Genomic DNA, 19455 nt, shown 5'->3' on the forward strand with positions numbered 1-19455 from the left:
TCAACAGAAAGAAACAAGATATTATGTTACCATCACAGTGTCTGTGGCTGCTATTTTATATGCACACCATCGGACGTATCGGCATAATGTATGTCTTATAATTACGTTGCACATTATTATTATTAGTATTATAACATTCGCAATTACACATGTGTGTGCACCCTTAATATTCAAAGACGCAAAATTATCGATAGAGGCTGCATGCACTTTTGAAACGATCATGTTATTGCAATAAGTTGGCTAACTGTTAAATCCTTATTTAATGTAAGGAGGTCGAGCTTCTTTTTGTAAATTTTCAATTAGCGATCCTTTTTTTCAAATGATTTTAGATTAAACAAAACTATAGACAGCGTTATTATTATATGTAGAGTTATGCAAAATGATTGTTTAGAACTGTTCTTATAAATAGCCAAACTGATCAAATTTCCGATAAGCACAATATACGACTAATCGTTACAAATATAAATCGACGTGCACAAGTCGTATACGTCCTTGATTAACTATCGAAATAACACCTTTTGCATACACATCTTTTAATAGCACACATATCTTTTTATACAAGTCACTTTATATGATATTAACATTTATCACTTAGTTATGTAAACATGTAACAATATTGCTTTCTCAGTAAACTTACCTTACCTACCTGATAGTAGTGTGTCCGGTACTATCATTATAAATCTTGCATTTATGTCCACACACTGAACATTATCTCAATCCGATTTTTGGCAACAGAACATCAATATTATATTGTTATAAATGGTAAATGTTTTTCATATGCTTGATATTTGTCAGAATATTTCAAACTATTTTGCAAAGATGCTACGAACATTTTCCTTATCATCAACGCCGTCGTGTTCATTTGTCTTTCCTTCGTCAAACAAACATTGTACTCGGTATAAATGCATCGGCAATCGTCCTTGCTTCTTTAAGGTTCAGATTTAATAAAGATCTCCGATTATATAGCTAGCAGGTATTCAAAGCGCCCTACTTTCCTGTAGAACTGATTCGATCAATAGCCGTACCAGGAAGTTACATCGCGCGGTACATAACAAAAAAGCGTTGAGCAAGTCGATATAACGGATTTATCGTTGTTCCCTGTGTATGCGCGAACCAATAAAAAAACTACATCGATGACATACGGTGCGCTAAGGCGAGTCAATGTACTTAGGACAAAGATGAACGTGGTGTGCTATAAACAGTATTAATTAATTAGAAAAATGTGATCTTTCCGACAATTGTCATGTCTTCTACAATTATTCAATGCTAAGACTGATTTAAACCGACAAATCATTACGTCACATCACATTGATCTGTTATGCGACGGAAAGTTACCACACAAACTTTGCAACGAGCGATCGAGCGCGATAAAAATACACAATGACATCGAAAAATACATGTTTTCGATATGATAAGCTAAGCGCAAGAAGCAGAATAATAAACGATATTATGAACATAGTGGTTGAACAGTTCTGTCAAACGCAATTTATAACATGATAGTCTATGTCGAAAATGTGAAAACAGAACTAAATCAGACCATTCGGGCTCAAAAAAAAAAAAATCATCATCATCTCCATCATCATTATCATCATCATCAGCAGCAGCGATAGTATTATAATAATCTTCATCATCATAAAAACCACCGCCATCATCATCATAATTATCATCAGTGGTACCATCATTTTTTAATTGTATTGCCAGATACATCTCCATAGCAATTATTATTGCACGAATTGTAAACGCACCCCATATTGTAATTGCCGTCCTCGTCTCCATAGTCATCGTAACATCAGAATTAGAAGCAGCAATATCGAGTGTATCAATGCATCGTTATTAAGGGTCAATACAAAGGAGATTATGTTTCAGAATGACGTGATTTTGCGCACTATTTGCATATACATCATGCCAGATGCGCAGACAATTATGATTACCGAATTAGAGATAATCACGGTATTTTAACTGAGAATTTTATTATTTTGAATGGTTGATCAAATTTGAATAATCAATCAGACGTTAATCGTGAAACCAAGTAAGTACTTGGCTTTTAACGGTCTCATATTCGGGATTTTTATTTTGTGTCATCATTGCTTATTCAAAACTCAAAAGGACGCTAATCAGATACATCCATCAGTTTTAGAAAAGTTAAATAAACTTCTTAACTCGGCTCAAAAAAAAATATGTTTATTAATATTTATAATTAATTACATTAATTTTAAAGTGATATGATGGATCTGTGTCACAATTATACGCATTATCTAGCATTTCTTACTGTTAACGTAGTTTACAGTTAATATAGCTGCATCAACTGCCAAAAATTGGCATATCCGTTGAAATTGTGTAATACTACATTTAAACAATACAATTCAGAAATACATAAGAAATTGTGGCGTCGTTGTAAGAAAAGTTTGTTATATTATCTAGTTGAAAAGCGTTGTAATATTTATGTGCCCAATAACAGAGCGTATCAATTTGCATTCGACACCGTCGGTACATCTTCGTTGAATTTTCAAAATGTGCACGATAAATCTTTGCTACCGCGTATATCACGAGAACCCGTAAGAATATTGGATCTTTTTGTGCTTTCAACATATATAGACGCGGAAGATGCGCCAATACATCAATATTGATTCAAAATAAGGTTAACAGAAAAGTCGGCTTCCCGGAAGTTTTGTTCAAGGCTTTATTGATTGGAATAAAAGTCCTTTGGCAAAATGGTTTTTCTACGGCGTAAAAAAGTTAATTAGCATTCAGTGTCACGAAACAGTTTCTACTGGTGCGCATATATGTTCCAGTTCTTTTAAAATTGCATCGTGTTTTGGATTTTAATGCATCAGAAAATTGTGTTATTTAAATAAGCCCTTTTTTACAGAATGAGCTATTGGTATACACTTTTTTTTTGCATTTATCAGCATTTAATTTATCAGCATAACATTATTGTACAAATAAAGTTTCGTTTGAACATATTTATTTTAGCTCGATTGCATTGAACGTACTACTTCTTATTTGTAGGTTGCCATAGTGGAATGAATAGCGTGTCCGCCTGGCGATCGGGCTGTAACGAGTTCGATCCCCACTGTGGGTGCGTACTTATGATCACCCAAATTGATACCATGTACTGTTTCTAGTCCCAGGAAATGGACTCGATATCGTTTCAAATACATATAAATCCCTGTCTGCACTTAGCTTTAGGCTGTATTTTAATTTCAAAATGTATACATAATCTTCATATTTGATCTGCATATTCATTATTATTTTATGGACGACTCATTGTTTTGTAAATGAGATAATAAATAGTTCATTGTAAAACTCTGCTATTAATTTTAATATGAAAATGGAAGATATTTTTACCCCGGAGACATCACAAAAATATACACTCTCTTAAAAGGCATATTTTGATACTTTGTAGAAAAGGGATCTAGTACACTTAATTAAATGATAATCCATTCTTAAAAGCCAAACGTATAAATATTACTTTCTTAATAAAAACAAATTGCGATGTATCGTTACAAATATTATACGACGTGCAATAAATATATACAGACACATTGTTATCATTTAATATCACATATATTTCTTGTAAGTTACTTTTTATGATGATACATTTTTCTTACCGAGTTATATATAAATAAAACGTTCCAGAATTAAGTCATTACTCAATTATCTCCCCTGAATGCTCTTCTTCAGTGGGTATTAGCCGAAGACTGGTTCACTACATATAGTGACAGTCTTTACCAAACACAATTTAGGTGAACATAACCCGTCTTTAATATATTGCCGAATCTCAGATTTCTGTCTAATTTATTTGCTTTGATCTTTTCGATATCTTATTGTTATTATTATCCTGACAAATCACAAACGTTTGTTAAAAATTATTTGTTTTAAACATTATAGTTGGTATCTCTATTCTTCCAGTATTCTCGCGGTATTTCAATAACGACACCCTACTGTTTATTTGTCAGAATTTGTGATGCATTTTCCATTCGCTCTCAGAAAGAAGTTGTACGTGTGATCATAAGCAATATTCTGGTAAGTTGTCGTTGTTACCCACCAGAAAAACATTTATTCACAAAATTTAAAGATATTCCGATCTAACATTTTAGTCTTTTAGCTTTAATTTTTAACGTATTTACACCTCGTCTGCTCGCACTTTACCGATATCTCGAAAGGTTACATATCACTATAATTAGTTTAGGCCTAAAACCACAAAAACCAATACCGTTGGATTTTCGTACCACAATCTTACGTAAAAAATCTTCCAGCTTCGAAATCAACAAAAAAACAAGACATTTATAAATTGTCTGCATTATTGATCAAATTTTAAGATATTTGTTGGTTTTCTGTTTTTAGAAGCTGTTCTGCCAAGGCAAGAGCTGGGCATCATACAAACCATTCTATCCAGCAAAACTGACAGTTTTGGTTTACAGAAATCAACAAAGGAGGGATTCCTGAACTATCGAAATTTCCAAGCTATACACACAGTTATTATCTGTGGTGATCTTTATTGGTTCGGTTTGTTTACTTGGATGGAACATGTGTGAACTTTTATAGAACTTTGAACAGTATATAATATATGTCTATCTATAAACAAAAATCAGCTATGGTATAATAAGATCAGATGTGCAAACAATGTCAAAGGGTTGTTAAATTAACAATTTGAAGGCAATTTTTTATGCTGATAAAATATGAAAGTTCCCATGCAAATTTTGTCTGTATATCGACAAGTGTCTGCCGATAATTGTCAAACTAGTAATACAAAACTTACCACAAGTATGTAAAAGCACTAAGTACCTGAGATAGTGCAATTCTAAACAGTAACAAATAGCTTGTTTAGTACATGCATAATGCAATTAATTTGATTTCCGTTCTATTGTGGAATTAATAAATTGGTTTTTACTTGTTAATCCATGATAAATGTTTTATGGCTTGTACAAAAACAGCAATGTTAAATTTGTAAAAGGTAATACAATAACACCACTTTGTAATTTCATATACGTAAATATTCTTGAAATGTAGGTTGATGACAGTGTTTTAGTTTTACTTATTTTGTAACTATTATTTTATGTGCAAATAAATGATGTGCAGTGTTTTGTATCTCCACACAAGACCACAAACCTTTTTATATATGCACTGTGTTATGTGTTATTTGAATGTTTAAATAAAAAAATATGGATGATATAACATGATGCATTCTAATATTTGCATTCAAATTTTAACTATAGAGCTAAGTGTATGCAGTTCAGACTGTGATTTCAGAATTGCTTTAAAATGGCTAGTTTTTTAGTGGCGACAAAATTTAAACTATTCAACAATAGTTTGCGAAAGAAAATTAGAAACCTGCAAGATACCTGTATTTATTAAATATTTTAATTGCGAAACAACTATGTTGGTATGCTGTTACACATAATTATACATTGATAATAAATAAGAAGACAATTAGTGGTGTTAACGTTTCCCAACAGTAGAAATCATTCTTCTGATGAAGTCAGTGATATACAGACAAAAGCTCCAGGTATGGCTTTCAATACGTAGTGTGTGTTATTTGACAGTCTAAAACTTATTGGATTAAAAAAAATCTTGTCAAATTTGTGAATCAAATTTGATTTGACACATCACATGATTTTGATTATGTTAAATCAGTGTACTGTATGCTAAATACAACTGCATTAGCAAGCTGTCAAGTTAAATTGAGACATGTGATGAAACAAACTGTTCCTGGGTAGGACCAGTACTTAGTGTTTATATGACGTACAATGACGTCGAAAATCAACAAGACCTACTAGGTAGAACGAGAAATGTACTTCGACGTACAATTTTCACCGACCCTTGAGTGTTAGCCAATCAGAAGACACCTTACGTCTGTTGCTTTTAGAGATATTTAACATCGAACATTATTTTTTATTTTATTTTTACCGAATTATGCGACTATCGACCGCTTACTCATAGATATTGTGCGTATTTATTAAACATTATTATTATTATTATTTATACCAAATTATGCGACTATCGTCCGCTAACTCATAGATACTGCGCGTATTTATTTACCTGGCGTGGCGCAATTAACCTCTGACTTATGCAAGTTATGGTTATCACAAAATACGACCAACGGGGAGGTTATAATACATTATTTATCCCGTTAATGCTTGGTAACTGTTTGGTTACCGTTGGGAATTTCCTACACAGTAATGCGCTGGAAAATGATACTCCGCCCCGCACGATCAATAAATACTCAAAATATGCTGAATAATTTTAATTTTAAAAAGGTAACAATTGAATCTTCTTCAAATTTGTATATAATCTATTTCAATGCATTAAATACATGAAACTTCTATGTGTTGTTTTTTTGCCATTCTGATATTTTTATTCATTTTGTCCTCACATAAAAAAGAGATTTTAAACATTTATTATGAATAAATCTGAAGGAAAAGCAGCTCAAGAGACTAGTGTTATGATTGGCTGTTCAGAAAATGTGTACGTAGAAGCACAAACATGTATGTCGAAGTACAAATTGTACTTTGACGTACAAATATATACTTCGAAGTGTATTTTATATTTATGTCGACGTACAATTATTGTACTTCGACGTACATTTCTCTTTTTATCTTGTAGGTCTTCTTGACTTTCAACCCAAATGGTACGCTATAGTATGTCTTTAGGGTTATCTAAAGAATGCTCCCACTTAAGGGATCAATACAGAGACCTCCCAGTGACTAAGCCAGTTAGCAGACACCCCATCCACTATACCACAGACACCGAACCAGCTATAGAAAACAAAAAAATATAAGATGCTAGATCTTTAAGCTTGGAACATGTAACTCGTTTTAAGATTGATTTTTTTGGATGCATTACTTAATGATTGCAACAATTATAATATTTTGAACACAATCATGTCCATATATTTATTAAAAATACATGGTATTCAAAAAAACTTAAAAAGCTTTTGCCCGTAAATTAGGTAGCACCTTTAATCATATTAAGTTAAATCGTGGACAAATTCACAAGTTTAACAATGGCTATGACTTTAAATCAATTAATAAGATATTTATCTTTATGTTTCATATAAATTCTTACTTTGATTATGATATTTAATCGAAAACGAACCTTATTTAAATTACGCAATACAATAACAACTGGATGGGGTAACGGCCTAGCAGTACCCTCACCTTTCAAGAATTGTCCCAATTCGTGTGGACAACACAACAATTACAAGGTAAGTATACTACAATGAATTACATAAATTACAGTGACAAAAAATGTTTTGATTACATGTTACAATAAAAACATTTATGATATCACATAATATTTACATGAACAAAATGACCTTGTCACTTGTGACAAAAAAACATTGATAATGTTATGAGAAACCACATCACACATTAAATGCTATTATGGCAAAAATAATGACATATACAACACATTAAACAGGAAAATGTCATTTAAACAATATGTTACAATATCTGATTAATATTTAAATTTTAAAGAGTTATTTAAACAATAAAAGCATATTTATGTGTTTTCTTTTATAACAACACAATACTTTTAATAATATATTGTTATTGCAATTTTTATATTTATACCCCCTTCGAAGAAGAGGGGATATATTGCTTTGCACATGTCGGTCGGTCTTTCGGTCGGTCGGTCCGTCCACCAGGTGGTTTCCGGATGATAACTCAAGAACGCTTGGGCCTAAGATCATGAAACTGCATAGGTACATTGATCATGACTCACAGATGACCCCTATTGATTTTGAGGTCACTAGTTCAAAGGTCAAGGTCACGGTGACCCGAAATAGTAAAATGGTTTTTGGATGATAACTCAAGAACGCATACGCGGCCAACAGGGCGAACTCTGAACAATATAACTGAAGCAACTGGTCTGCAATCCTAAATCTATAATTATCAGTCCAATGAAACATCATCATTTGAGTAAAATAAAGTGGATCAGTAAAAATATTATCAGAATATGAGATTTTTTTTATATTTTGAATATTAAATATTGTGTTAAAGTTTAATTTTGTTGATTAATATAAGTATAAGCAGGACAGGGGAGGTAATACACTATTATATCTTACTTATATACAGGGGAAACTAATGCAATATGTTTAAATTTCATGTTTAATGAATAGAGGATATTTGTTCATGTCAGTGTGAGATCATTTGTTATTTTTATGATCACATTTTATTATTACTTTGACAAAACAACACTTACCTGAATACCACAATGGATTCCACCCAAACAATACCCCACGCCCTTACCAGAATCCCTCCCCCCCAACCTCACCCCCCCCCCAAAAAAAAAGATATTTTTTTAAACATCATCTAATAAATTACCACACCCCACGTTATACCCCCCTTTCAATCCCCCACCCCCCCTACCCCCCCCACCCCCCACCCATTTTTTAACATCTAATAAATTACCACACCCCACATTATACCTCCCTCTCACTTACCCCTACCCCCTACCCCCCCACTCCCCCCAATTTTTGTTTAAACATCTAATAAATTACCACACCCCACATTATACCCCCCTCTCACTCCCCTTTACCCCCTACCTCCCCATCCCCCCCCACAATTTTTTTTGAACATCATATAAATTACCACGCTCCACATTATACCCCCCTCTCACTCCCCCCTACCCCCGCACCCCCCCCCCACCCCTCCAAAAAAAGGAAAACATTTTTTTAAACATTTAATAAATAACCACAACCACATTATAACTCCTCTCCACTCCCCACTCCCCCTACCCGCCCCTTCAAAAAAATAACATTTTTTAAACATCTAATACATTACCACACCCCACATTATACCCCCTCTTACTCCCCCTACCCCCCATCCCCACCCAATTTATTTTAAACATCTAAAAAATTACCACACCCCACATTATACCCCCTCTCACTCCCCCCTACCCCGCCTCCCCCACCCCCCCCCAAAAAAAAAGGATTTTTTTAAACATTTAATTAATAACCACACCCACATTATACTCCTCTCCACTCCCCACGCCCCCTTCCCCCTCCCCCCAAAAAATAAAAAAAAAATAAACATCTTATAAATAACCACACCCCACATTATACCCCTCTCTCAACCCCCACCCCCCCAACCCCCCACACCCCCCAAAAAAATAAATATTTTTTTACATCTAATAAATTACCACACCCCACATTATACCCCCTCTTACTCCCCCTACCCCCCCCATCCTCACCCATTTTTTTAAACATCTAATAAATAACCACATCCCACAATATACCCCATCTCACCCCCCCTACCCCCCTACCCCCCCATCCTTTTTTATTTTTGAAAGATCGTCTAATAAATTATTGAATATTAACAATTTCCACATGATGGCTTACGTTATACTGTCAAGCACTCGAATAGTCGTGCGTGCTGTCCTCTGTCAGCTCTTGTTAGGTCACAAAGTCAAAGATCAAGGTAACAGTGGCTCGAAATAGTAAAATGGTTTCCAGATGATAACTCAAGAATGCTTTCGCCTAGGATCATGAAACTTCATAGGTGCATTGATCATGACTGGCAGATGACCCCTATTGATTTTCAGGTCACTAGGTCAAAGGTCAAGGTCACAGTGACTCGAAATAGTACAATGGTTTCCGGATGTTAACTTACATCAGGTCAAAGGTCAAGGCCACAGTGACAAAAAACGTATTCACACAATGGCTGCCACTACAACTGACAGCCCATATGGGGGGCATGCATGTTTTACAAACAGCCCTTGTTGCTATTTTCTCGTGAATGTCTGTGTTTCGTACATGAAACCTCCCTCTTGGTAAGCCGTGCACTTGTTCCTTTCGGCCACCAAGGTCCTCCTCATCCTTCTGAAATCCTGGATTTTTGCCTCTACCTCTATCCGGGCTCGTTTAATAAACAATTCTTAGACTTAAGTCTAAGAATAAAGAAAATTCTTTTAATTATGATATTTTAGATTGTCTTTAACTTTAAGTCAAAAGTGGTATTAACCACCTATATCTACATCATTATTCACGTAGAACATTTTGTGAATGACATAATCACCAGTGGTAGCTTGTATATATTTAAACACTGAATGCATTTTTCTTTGTTCTAAGTCTATTCTTTATTCTTAAGTCTAAGAATTGGTTGGTGAATACGGGCCCAGTTCTTCAATATTAACGGTAGTTTCGTCTGTTGTGTACATCGTGTATAGTTTTTGTCTTTTGTTTATGTTTTCGGTTTAAATAATATTTTTCCGTTTTTCTGATGTTTTTTTCTTCTTTCTTCTTCTCTTCCTGCTCCTTTTCCTGAACTTCTTCCTCTTTCAAAGCTTTTTGTTCTGTCTCCTTCTGCTCTTTTTTCATTTCTTCTGCCATCTTCTTTTTCCTCTCTACTTCCTTCATAGTTACATCATTTTTCTTTTTCAGTTCTGCTTCTTCCTTATTTTGTTTTTCTTTCTTACTCTGTTCTCCTCTTATATATTTGTCTTGTGTCTTCTTTTCTTCCTTGTTCTTTTTCAGTTCTTCTTCTTCCTTCTTAAGTTTTTCTTCCTTCTTCTTCTGCTCTTCTGTCATTTCTTCTTCCTTCTTCTTTTTCCTCTCTTCTTCCTTCATAATTACATCATTCTTCTTTTTCAATTCTGCTTCTTCCTTCTTTAGTTTTTCTTCCTTCTTCTGTCCTTCTTCTTTAATAGATTTGTCTTGTGTCTTCTTTTCTTCCATCATCATGCCATCATTTTCTCTACTTGTAGTTTGACTATTATTTGAACATGTACTTGTACTTGGAATATTAACAGCACTTATCAAAACAACATCTTAATTATTTGTCTGACAAGCATTATCTAGTTGTAAAATATTACACTCTTTGTTACATAACTTCTTTGTATCACTGTTCACACTAGTACCATCATTCTTTCTATCAACTGTTAAATTATTCAAGTTATGGCTAGCTGTAACAGAACTGTTAACCCTCGGTATAACCTGATAATCAACACATACTTCTTGTAGAATACAACTCCCATATCTACATAAAACTGACAATATCCATTCCAATCTTTCTATCCAGGACAATTCATCTTTTACTTCCCAAACTACCAAACATAGTATGAATACTATTGCTGAAGAAATACCACCAAACATATACAACATGACTTAAAGACCTAATACAGTGTGTAACTTTAAAACACTGTTCTGAGAACTTCTCTTCAATTTTATATCTTTTCTGTAATCTGTTTTTCCTTTAACACAAGATTTGGTTTTAACTCTGTTACTTGCACAGAAGCCACTAAAAGATCACTTTTCATTTCTACTCTATCACAATATTTGCGTCCATCAACACATGGACGTCTTGACAAAACATCTGCATTGGAATCAGGCAAAGTATAATTTTTCTGACTATTTCCTATATTTACTGAATTAACTACCTTTGTTCAACAATTTCAACATTTTCCAGTTTTGCAGTGGTAGTATCTTTAAAGACTGTAACTGGTTTATCTGTCAAATTAATTAATCTCACAGGTACAGTACAACTGTTAGGATTGACCAGCACTTCATCTACCATTAAACCAGTATTCTGCATAAAACTTTCTGTACCCTCCAACAATCAACATACATTTCTGTTCATGTGATCTAAAACTTTTCCTGGAACTATCGTTTCTGTATTTGGTTCAACTACTATCTTTTCTGTAATTGCTTCCCTACAACAACTAGCTATAGGTTTGGAATCATTTTTCATGTAGCAAGAAATTCTGTCACCATTCAATAACATATAATTTTTACTAATGATTAAATCACATTTATGACTTCGCATGAAATCAATACCAAGAATACCATCTTGTACAATGTCTGAAACCAACATCTCATGACTTCAAATATGATTTCCTAATTTTATATCTACTTTTTTCCCAAGAAAAGGCTTAATTTCACCAGAAACAGTACTCATCATCATATTAACTGGATATATCTCAGGTTTACTATCTTATTCCCATTTTTCTAAAATTCTAGAAATTATTATAGAAACATTTGCACCAGAATCAAACAAACAAGACACAAGAAATTCATTGCAAAAAAATTTTGCAAAATAACCATTTGCAGCCCCTAAACTATTTAACTGAATCACTTGACTGCTGGACCCTCCATCTACTGTGGTCTTGTTGTGGTCCCCCAACTTGACCTGTTCCCGTTTCCCTCAAACCTTCTATCTTTGAAATTGTTATTGTTCTGAACTGTTCTATCTGTATTCTGATTTCTGTTAGGATATATGTGTGGTCTGTTGTAAGCAGTTCTGTTGTTGTTGGGATAATATCCACTGTTATTTGCTCTATTTGTATTGTATCGATTTCCTTGAGTGTTAACTGTGTGCTCTCTTTGGTGATATTGACCATTTTTCTGTGACTCTGATTTTTCTACTTGAACTGTCAGTGTCTCAATTTTATTTATGACATTTTATAATGTAGGTTTAAAAAAACCCTGAGTTTCAACACTTTTTAAGACATTAATTGGTTGACTTCTTTGCTTGTCAGCCAGTTGGTGAGTTTCTAATCTAACAGCAACAGATTCTGCTTCTGCCATAGTTTTTGGCCAGCATTCTCTTAATCTCAATCTGATTTCAGAGATATCCAGACTGTCAATGAAACAATCCAAGGACAGAATCTCTATCATTTCTGAATTTGCATCTGGGTAAGCCTGTAGTGTCATTTTCTTGATGTGTTGAGTAAGATCTGAAATTTACTGATTTTCCCCCCTAGTCATTGATTTTAACTGAGCTCTAAAAATTTCAGCTTTATTTCTAGTACCATACTTTGTTCTCAGTATTTCCACTAAACTATCAAAATCTCTTTTCTGTATCTCAGTCAACTCACTAAGTAAAGACCTAGCATTTCCTGACAAGCTACTTGCCAAATACAACGACTTTGCTTGGTAAGACCAGTTATTTATCTCAGAGATCAAATTAAACTGTGTCAAATATTCACCAATATCATTTGAACCATCATATGTTTGTGGTTTCATTATCAAACTAAATGATGAATTTGTGTGAACAATTTCTGATGTTGAGGGATTTGTGAACTGATTTGTATTCAAGTTCCTTGTTACTTGTAAATTTGGCAGTGATTGAAACTGACTTGGAACAATGCAATTATTGTGTACATTTCTATTCCAATTGAAATTAATTTCTGGATCAGGATTTCTCATTTCTGAAACCTCTCCACACATCGTGTGCATTTTTTATTAAAAAGAATCCATTTTCTTTTGAATGTATCATTTAAACATTTACCCAGCAAACATGCACAAATGGGTCCCATATGGGCTGTTTCTGGGCAAACCCATATGGGTAAGCCCATATGGGAGTCATTTGGGACCAATATGGGCTAGCCCATATGGGAATGCCCACAAGGGTCCCATATAGGTCCCATATTATTGCGCTATCGGGAAAAATATGTAAACTTGTATTTATTTGATTAAAAACTCATTTCTTAAAACGTATGTAGGAATAACTTGATCAAAACTGCTAATATTTTACCCAAAAATAGAAAATCAATGCATAAGCAAATAATATGCGGCTCATATGGGTCCCATACGGGTCCCATATGGGAGTCATTTGGGAGCTATATGGGCTTGCCCATGTGGGAATGCCGATAAGGGTCCCATATAGGAACCATATTATTGCGCTATCACGAAAAAGATGTTAACTTGTAATTATTTGATTAAAAACTAATGTCTTAAAACGTATGCTTGACTAACTTTATCTAAACTGCTAATATTTTACCCACAAATAGAAAATCAATGCATAAGCAAATAATATGCAGTCCATATAAGTCCCATATGGGTCCCATTTGGGCCGCCCAACAAAGGACAAAATCAGCTACCGGGCTGTTTCTGGGCAAACCCATATGGGTAAGCCTAAATCGGAGTAATTTGGGACCCCTGGGAATGGGAAATAATATGCAAATAATATGCAGCCCATATGGGTCCCATACGGGTCCAATTTGGGCCGCCAAACAAAGGACAAAATCAGCTTTTTGAATGAAAAATTCAGTTTTTGATATGGCTTTGTTTTAAATAATGTATATTACTTAATGATTAATATGAAGTTATTTTCAAGAGATAATTTTAATATAAATTATCGCGCAGAAAAATAAAATATTTAAATAATATGCGCAGATGTTAATTCCGCCTCGCGAAAACATTCAAAACAAAAACACTCGAAACGGTAATTTGTTAAATTGTGATATTATACACGTAATTATATATTTCTTTTGAAATCAGATATATATTGCTGATCACGCATTATTTATTTATCTGTTACTTCAATGAATGCCTGTGTGTTTAATAATTTGAATTGCAAATTATCAGATTTCTTTATTCGCTTTGCCTTTGTCATGTATTTTCGCGACGTAAGTCGTTACGTTCGTTTGTCGCCATAGATCAATCTCTTAGTTGAACTGCTTAATTCAACTTGATTCTGCCTAAAATTCAATACAAACTATTTATAGCAGACAGGCGCATGTCTGAAAAAATGGAACACTAAATTAGTAATCATGCTAATGAATGAGAATCTTACTTATCTCATACATTGATAATATTAATTTAAACGTATTACATCAAAGACGTATACTATAATGTGTTTTTTTATAGGTCTTTTCTCTCTGATAGGCGTTTCTTGTTTGATTTAATTATTTTTAATTTGTTTAGCAGTCACATAAACAACCAAGCTATGTAATATGGAATTTTTACACCCATTATTGCTGCTTCTTCCTGTATTTGCGCGATGATTATCTGAGATATTAACTCTATGATTCTACATTCTCAAATCTTTTCTATAAAGAAGGAATGTAGTTGACAATTGTTAATAGTTTTATTTGATCGTTCGTCAAAAAGTTGTAATTCTGTTACTCTTGTATCTTCAATGCAATTGAGTAATTAAGTAGTAATTAAATTGAATGCGTTTTAATTCCCTTTTATTACTGTTTAATTTGAGTTACAATGCTATGACGTTAAATTTTATTTACACTTAAATGTATTATGAATATTGCTGGGCTAAGTGTGAGGTTGAGCGCTCTATAACCAGGTTTAAACCCCCAATGCTTTGCATTGACCGTTCCAAGGCGGTGACCCCAGCTTTATTCATATTTTGTGTTTATGTTGGTGTGTATTGTGCTGTATTTTGCTGTTTTGTACTGTTTGGGCAATCGGTCACTTGCCTTAAATAAAGGACCCACTAATTGTTTTAATGAAAATTCAATACTGCTCCAGCAGCTGGAGTTTCACTTCTTTATAATATATTATATTATATTTTATTACTTGCACGCAAGCCAAGGTTGTTTGCCTGTGGACAAATTTTAATGATTATTTAAACACATATTTGCAGAATATTAAAAAAAGTCTGTGTATTAAAAAATATTTTAATTCGTAATGTTTATTGTACAAATTTATTTCAGAAAATAAAATATTCACCACCGCCTCGTTTGCCAACATCGTCTTTATAAGGAATGTCCAGCAGTGCATGACAGAGGCCGGTCACTCCCATTAAGTCCAGCTGAAGAGCCATCCCAAAGACAGTTCATAGGACAAAGTAACTAATTTTTGTGCTTGAAACTTTAAACTTAAACTAATTTCAGGTTTGGAATTATTACTGCTTATAAAATGCCTGATAGTTAATTACATAAATAATTGATGTAAACAGATAATCCAACTTAAAAAATATAAAATACAAAGTCATTTAGTGATCTATAATAATACATACTTCTACTTATAAAAGAAACGAATTGACGTTGACGGGCATATAGGTGCAAGTTGCTATAATCAGCCCTAGCCGTACAACAGCTGTTGGGACAAATCGGGCCCGCCGCCGTTATATCGGCACACATCCGATATAATAATATCCGACCCAGCTGTGATATATATTATTGTCAACATAATTTTAGGTACAGTTTTTTTTACTCTGTCTTCAGATGCCGTTACACAGATTTTAACGGTGTTGGAAACAATGAGAGACGAGAACAGGAAAATGAAGCGGATGCTGCAGCGGCTCTTGGCTAGGTCAGCTACTGATGACGAGCCAATGCAACTGCCAGAGGACATCACTCTTCCAATTGGAACATTTGAGAAAATGGATGAGTTTGAAGAGCATCTTGGTGATGAAGCTACGATCCATCTTTTCTAGGACTGCTGCATATTTCAAGTTGTTTTATCAAATATATTAAGCAATGTTGTAAATGTAATTGACAGTCTTTTCTCCATTGATCCTAAACCATTCCTTTAAGGCTCATCTTCTAAGAAAGTATACAATCTTTTTTATCTGGAAATGAAATGGTATATATTCCTTTGCAAAAGAAGAAACAGCATTCCAGTTTTTGAAGGTTTTAAAAGACACACATATATATATATATATATATATATATATATATATATATATATATATCATGTGCAATTACGAAAAACACTAGAATGTACGAAGATATCAAAGATAATAATATGGACTTGTTCTCGAAAAAGGATTTGCCATTGATTTGAGTTTTGGATTTTTCTGCAGGGTTTTTAATTTGTAGTTTATAAAATATTTTGTTCGTTTTGTTTAGTCTTGCAAGTATGTTTTCTACGAATGTTCTTTGAGTACATGGTGTGTTATTTGTATTGGTTAAAGATTTTAAATGCATGGGTATGCTTTTGAGTAATGTGTAGTACATCAGGAAAATACTTGAAGGTATTCTGTATATGTAATATATGTTTAATATCAAAATAATAGAAGTCCTTAATTCTATAGTCGTATAACTGGTCGACATATATAATGTTATAGAAAAACGTCTTATTGTTTGAAGCTATGTCTTTATTGTTACATAAAATAGTTTTTGGTTTGGGTTTATAGATTATGAGTAACATTACTCCATGGGGATAGAACATTAGATAGAAACATGTTTTCGTTAGCAACTTCATGTAAAATATTTTTGCTGATGTTACATTCAAAAAGTTAGGAATCACCATATTATTTTAGAATTTTCTGATAGAATAGTTAACCTGGGATCCTCCTGCTATGTATGTATGTATCCATGTATATGTGTGTAATACTTTATGTGATTAAAATTTGAGAGTACTTTAATAAATTTTAAGTCTTTTAACAAAAACCTTGTATTTCTTGCAGGATAATGCTATTTAGCTCTTAAACCCTATGATATCACTCTGTTCCAGCAAGAAGAAATAGATACAACATTTAAAAAAATGAAATTGGAAGTACATGCACGAGAATCTTTTGTCTGATGTTCAATTTGAACACGCAGTATTTCATGTTTGCAACCTATATATTATTTCTAACATAACCTGATTTTCCATTAATGCGTTGTCCAAAATTTTACAGGCTCTGTGTACCCATATTGAATACAATGCTACCAGTGTGTAGCCCATATTTAGAACAATACTGCCCGTATGTAGCCCTTACCCAGCCAGCAAACATATATCGAGCCGCCGTCGGCCCGATATAGTTTTTATATCGGGCCGATATCGTAAACGATGTTGGGCCGCAATCGGCTTGCCCATCGGCATTTGATCGGCCTGATACCGGCAAAATTATTTATCGGCCCGTCGTCGGCCCGATATCGGCAAAATTGCTTATCGGCATGTCGTCGGTTTTATGTAACACCCTCAATAATACCACAAATACAGCACTTTGCCATGTATATAACAAACAACACTGATTTATCTTATAAACATTTACTTTGAAAAGGCATTATGTCATAATAACATTAGAACAACTATTTTATTTATTCACTTACATGATTATTTTTATTACAATGAATTTTTTCTTTACCATATAAGATTAATGATTTATTAAAAATTCTACCAAGAAGGCCAATAAACCAAGTGGACACAGTTTTACATCATTGTTTACAAATAGAAAACATATGAACACACATATATCATACATCTGCGTTTACAATTTAAATATGGCAACTAAAATCTTAACCAAATAAAAATCTAAATTATCCTCAGAATGTACTATGGACAAACAATTGAAAGTGGAGTATTACAATTTGATAATTTTAATGACAGTGTAGGATATCAATTGTATTTCATATTTAACATACATTTCAATGCAATCACAGATAAATAGTAATCTTAAATTATCTGTTATTTCAAAGAGTCTTAACAGAAAAACATAGATGAAGAAATGTTACTTATTCTGTACCATAATACTTAAGGGGTAAAACAATATACAGAACATGTATCATATTATACTTTATAGCAATTACATGTTTATAAACTGATGTTAACGCCTTATTTTAGACTACCTACTCTATACAATTGACAGTGGTAAAGCAAAAAAAAAATATGATAATATCCAAAAAATAAAGTAATCGCAACTATTAAAATGTAGTCTATTAACGCCACGTTTAGACTGTCAATCCTTAACAAAACAATAAACAGTCTTGAGGCTTACTACACTGCAATTCAGAAGATAAGATTAGAACATAGATTATATAACATCCGTCTTGATACAGGTGTTTAAGTATAATTGACAGCAAGTATGTTTTTACAGTTTTCAAATAGCAAACAATCCATAAAGTCCACATTGTGTCCCAATTTATAATGTGTAAGTAACAACATTATGTTTTCTGTACATAACAAATACAATTACAGTAACAAGAAGATATATGCGGTACAAAACACATCAGAATACATTAAGTTGATGGTACAAAGGAATAATGTGATTGAACCTGGAGACTGATAAATATAACGGCCAAATTTGTTTTATTAAAGTAACATTACTACTTAAAATCAAGGATAATTTCGTACAATATTTCTTAAAATAAACTTAACCAATTAAAAATTGATGTTCCTTAATGGCACTTGCCAAAATTTCAACGCCAGATGTGGTCAAGTCAAATAGATGTTTGTAGATACACAATGCTCGTTGTTTTTTCATTTTAATTTCCCGCAATGATATCTAGTCATACAACACATTAACACTAACATGGTGTTTGTGTGTCGTATGAATAGATATATTCGCAGGAAATTCAAATAGAATTAATTGTGGTCACAAATAAATAAAAACGAGCATTTTGATTCTACAAACATCTATGTAATCATACCACATCTTGCGTTGAAATTGTGGCTATAGCTATATGAAACACTGATTGTTTAGGTGTTAACTTTATTTGACAAAATACTCTATGAAATTTTCGTTGATTTTGAGTGTTTTAGAGACTTTTATAGCCCATTAATTGATGTAATTAGCTCGACAAATGTGTACATATTTTGGTCTTTGTCTGTAATACAATTGAATATATTTTTAAAAAATCATTTTGATCTCAGTTCCATATATACCGGTAATTTACATTCAAGAATAAAATTAAACTCATTTTCGAGTTTACAACAAATAAATACATTTCTTTGATCTAATAGAATAGACACAGGTCTAGCCATCTACCTGTCTCAATATTTAATCTATATGATAAAATGCATACTTTTGATAAACTTAATGGAAACTTTTTTACATGACAAATATT

The 19455-nt window shown here is 33.1% G+C and overlaps 2 protein-coding genes across 2 annotated transcripts in view; one reads left to right on the forward strand and one right to left on the reverse strand.

Annotated features, from left to right (window-relative positions):
- LOC127846695 (NLR family CARD domain-containing protein 4-like) overlaps window positions 1–19455 on the forward strand; it is a 755110-nt gene that overhangs the window by 565960 nt on the left and 169695 nt on the right. The gene's annotated exons all lie outside the window — the stretch shown is intronic.
- On the reverse strand, window positions 10024–10734 carry LOC127846717 (uncharacterized). The gene has a single exon (XM_052378219.1). The coding sequence runs from the start codon at window positions 10682–10684 to the stop codon at window positions 10133–10135; it is 552 nt and encodes a 183-aa protein (XP_052234179.1). The 5' UTR covers window positions 10685–10734; the 3' UTR covers window positions 10024–10132.

Source organism: Dreissena polymorpha, chromosome 9 (assembly GCF_020536995.1).
Source record: "Dreissena polymorpha isolate Duluth1 chromosome 9, UMN_Dpol_1.0, whole genome shotgun sequence".
Lineage (NCBI taxonomy): Eukaryota > Metazoa > Mollusca > Bivalvia > Myida > Dreissenidae > Dreissena > Dreissena polymorpha.

Bases quoted from the DNA above. Each gene is read 5' to 3' on its own strand.
- LOC127846717 (XM_052378219.1), bottom strand. From the start codon at position 10,684: ATGATGATGGAAGAAAAGAAGACACAAGACAAATCTATTAAAGAAGAA.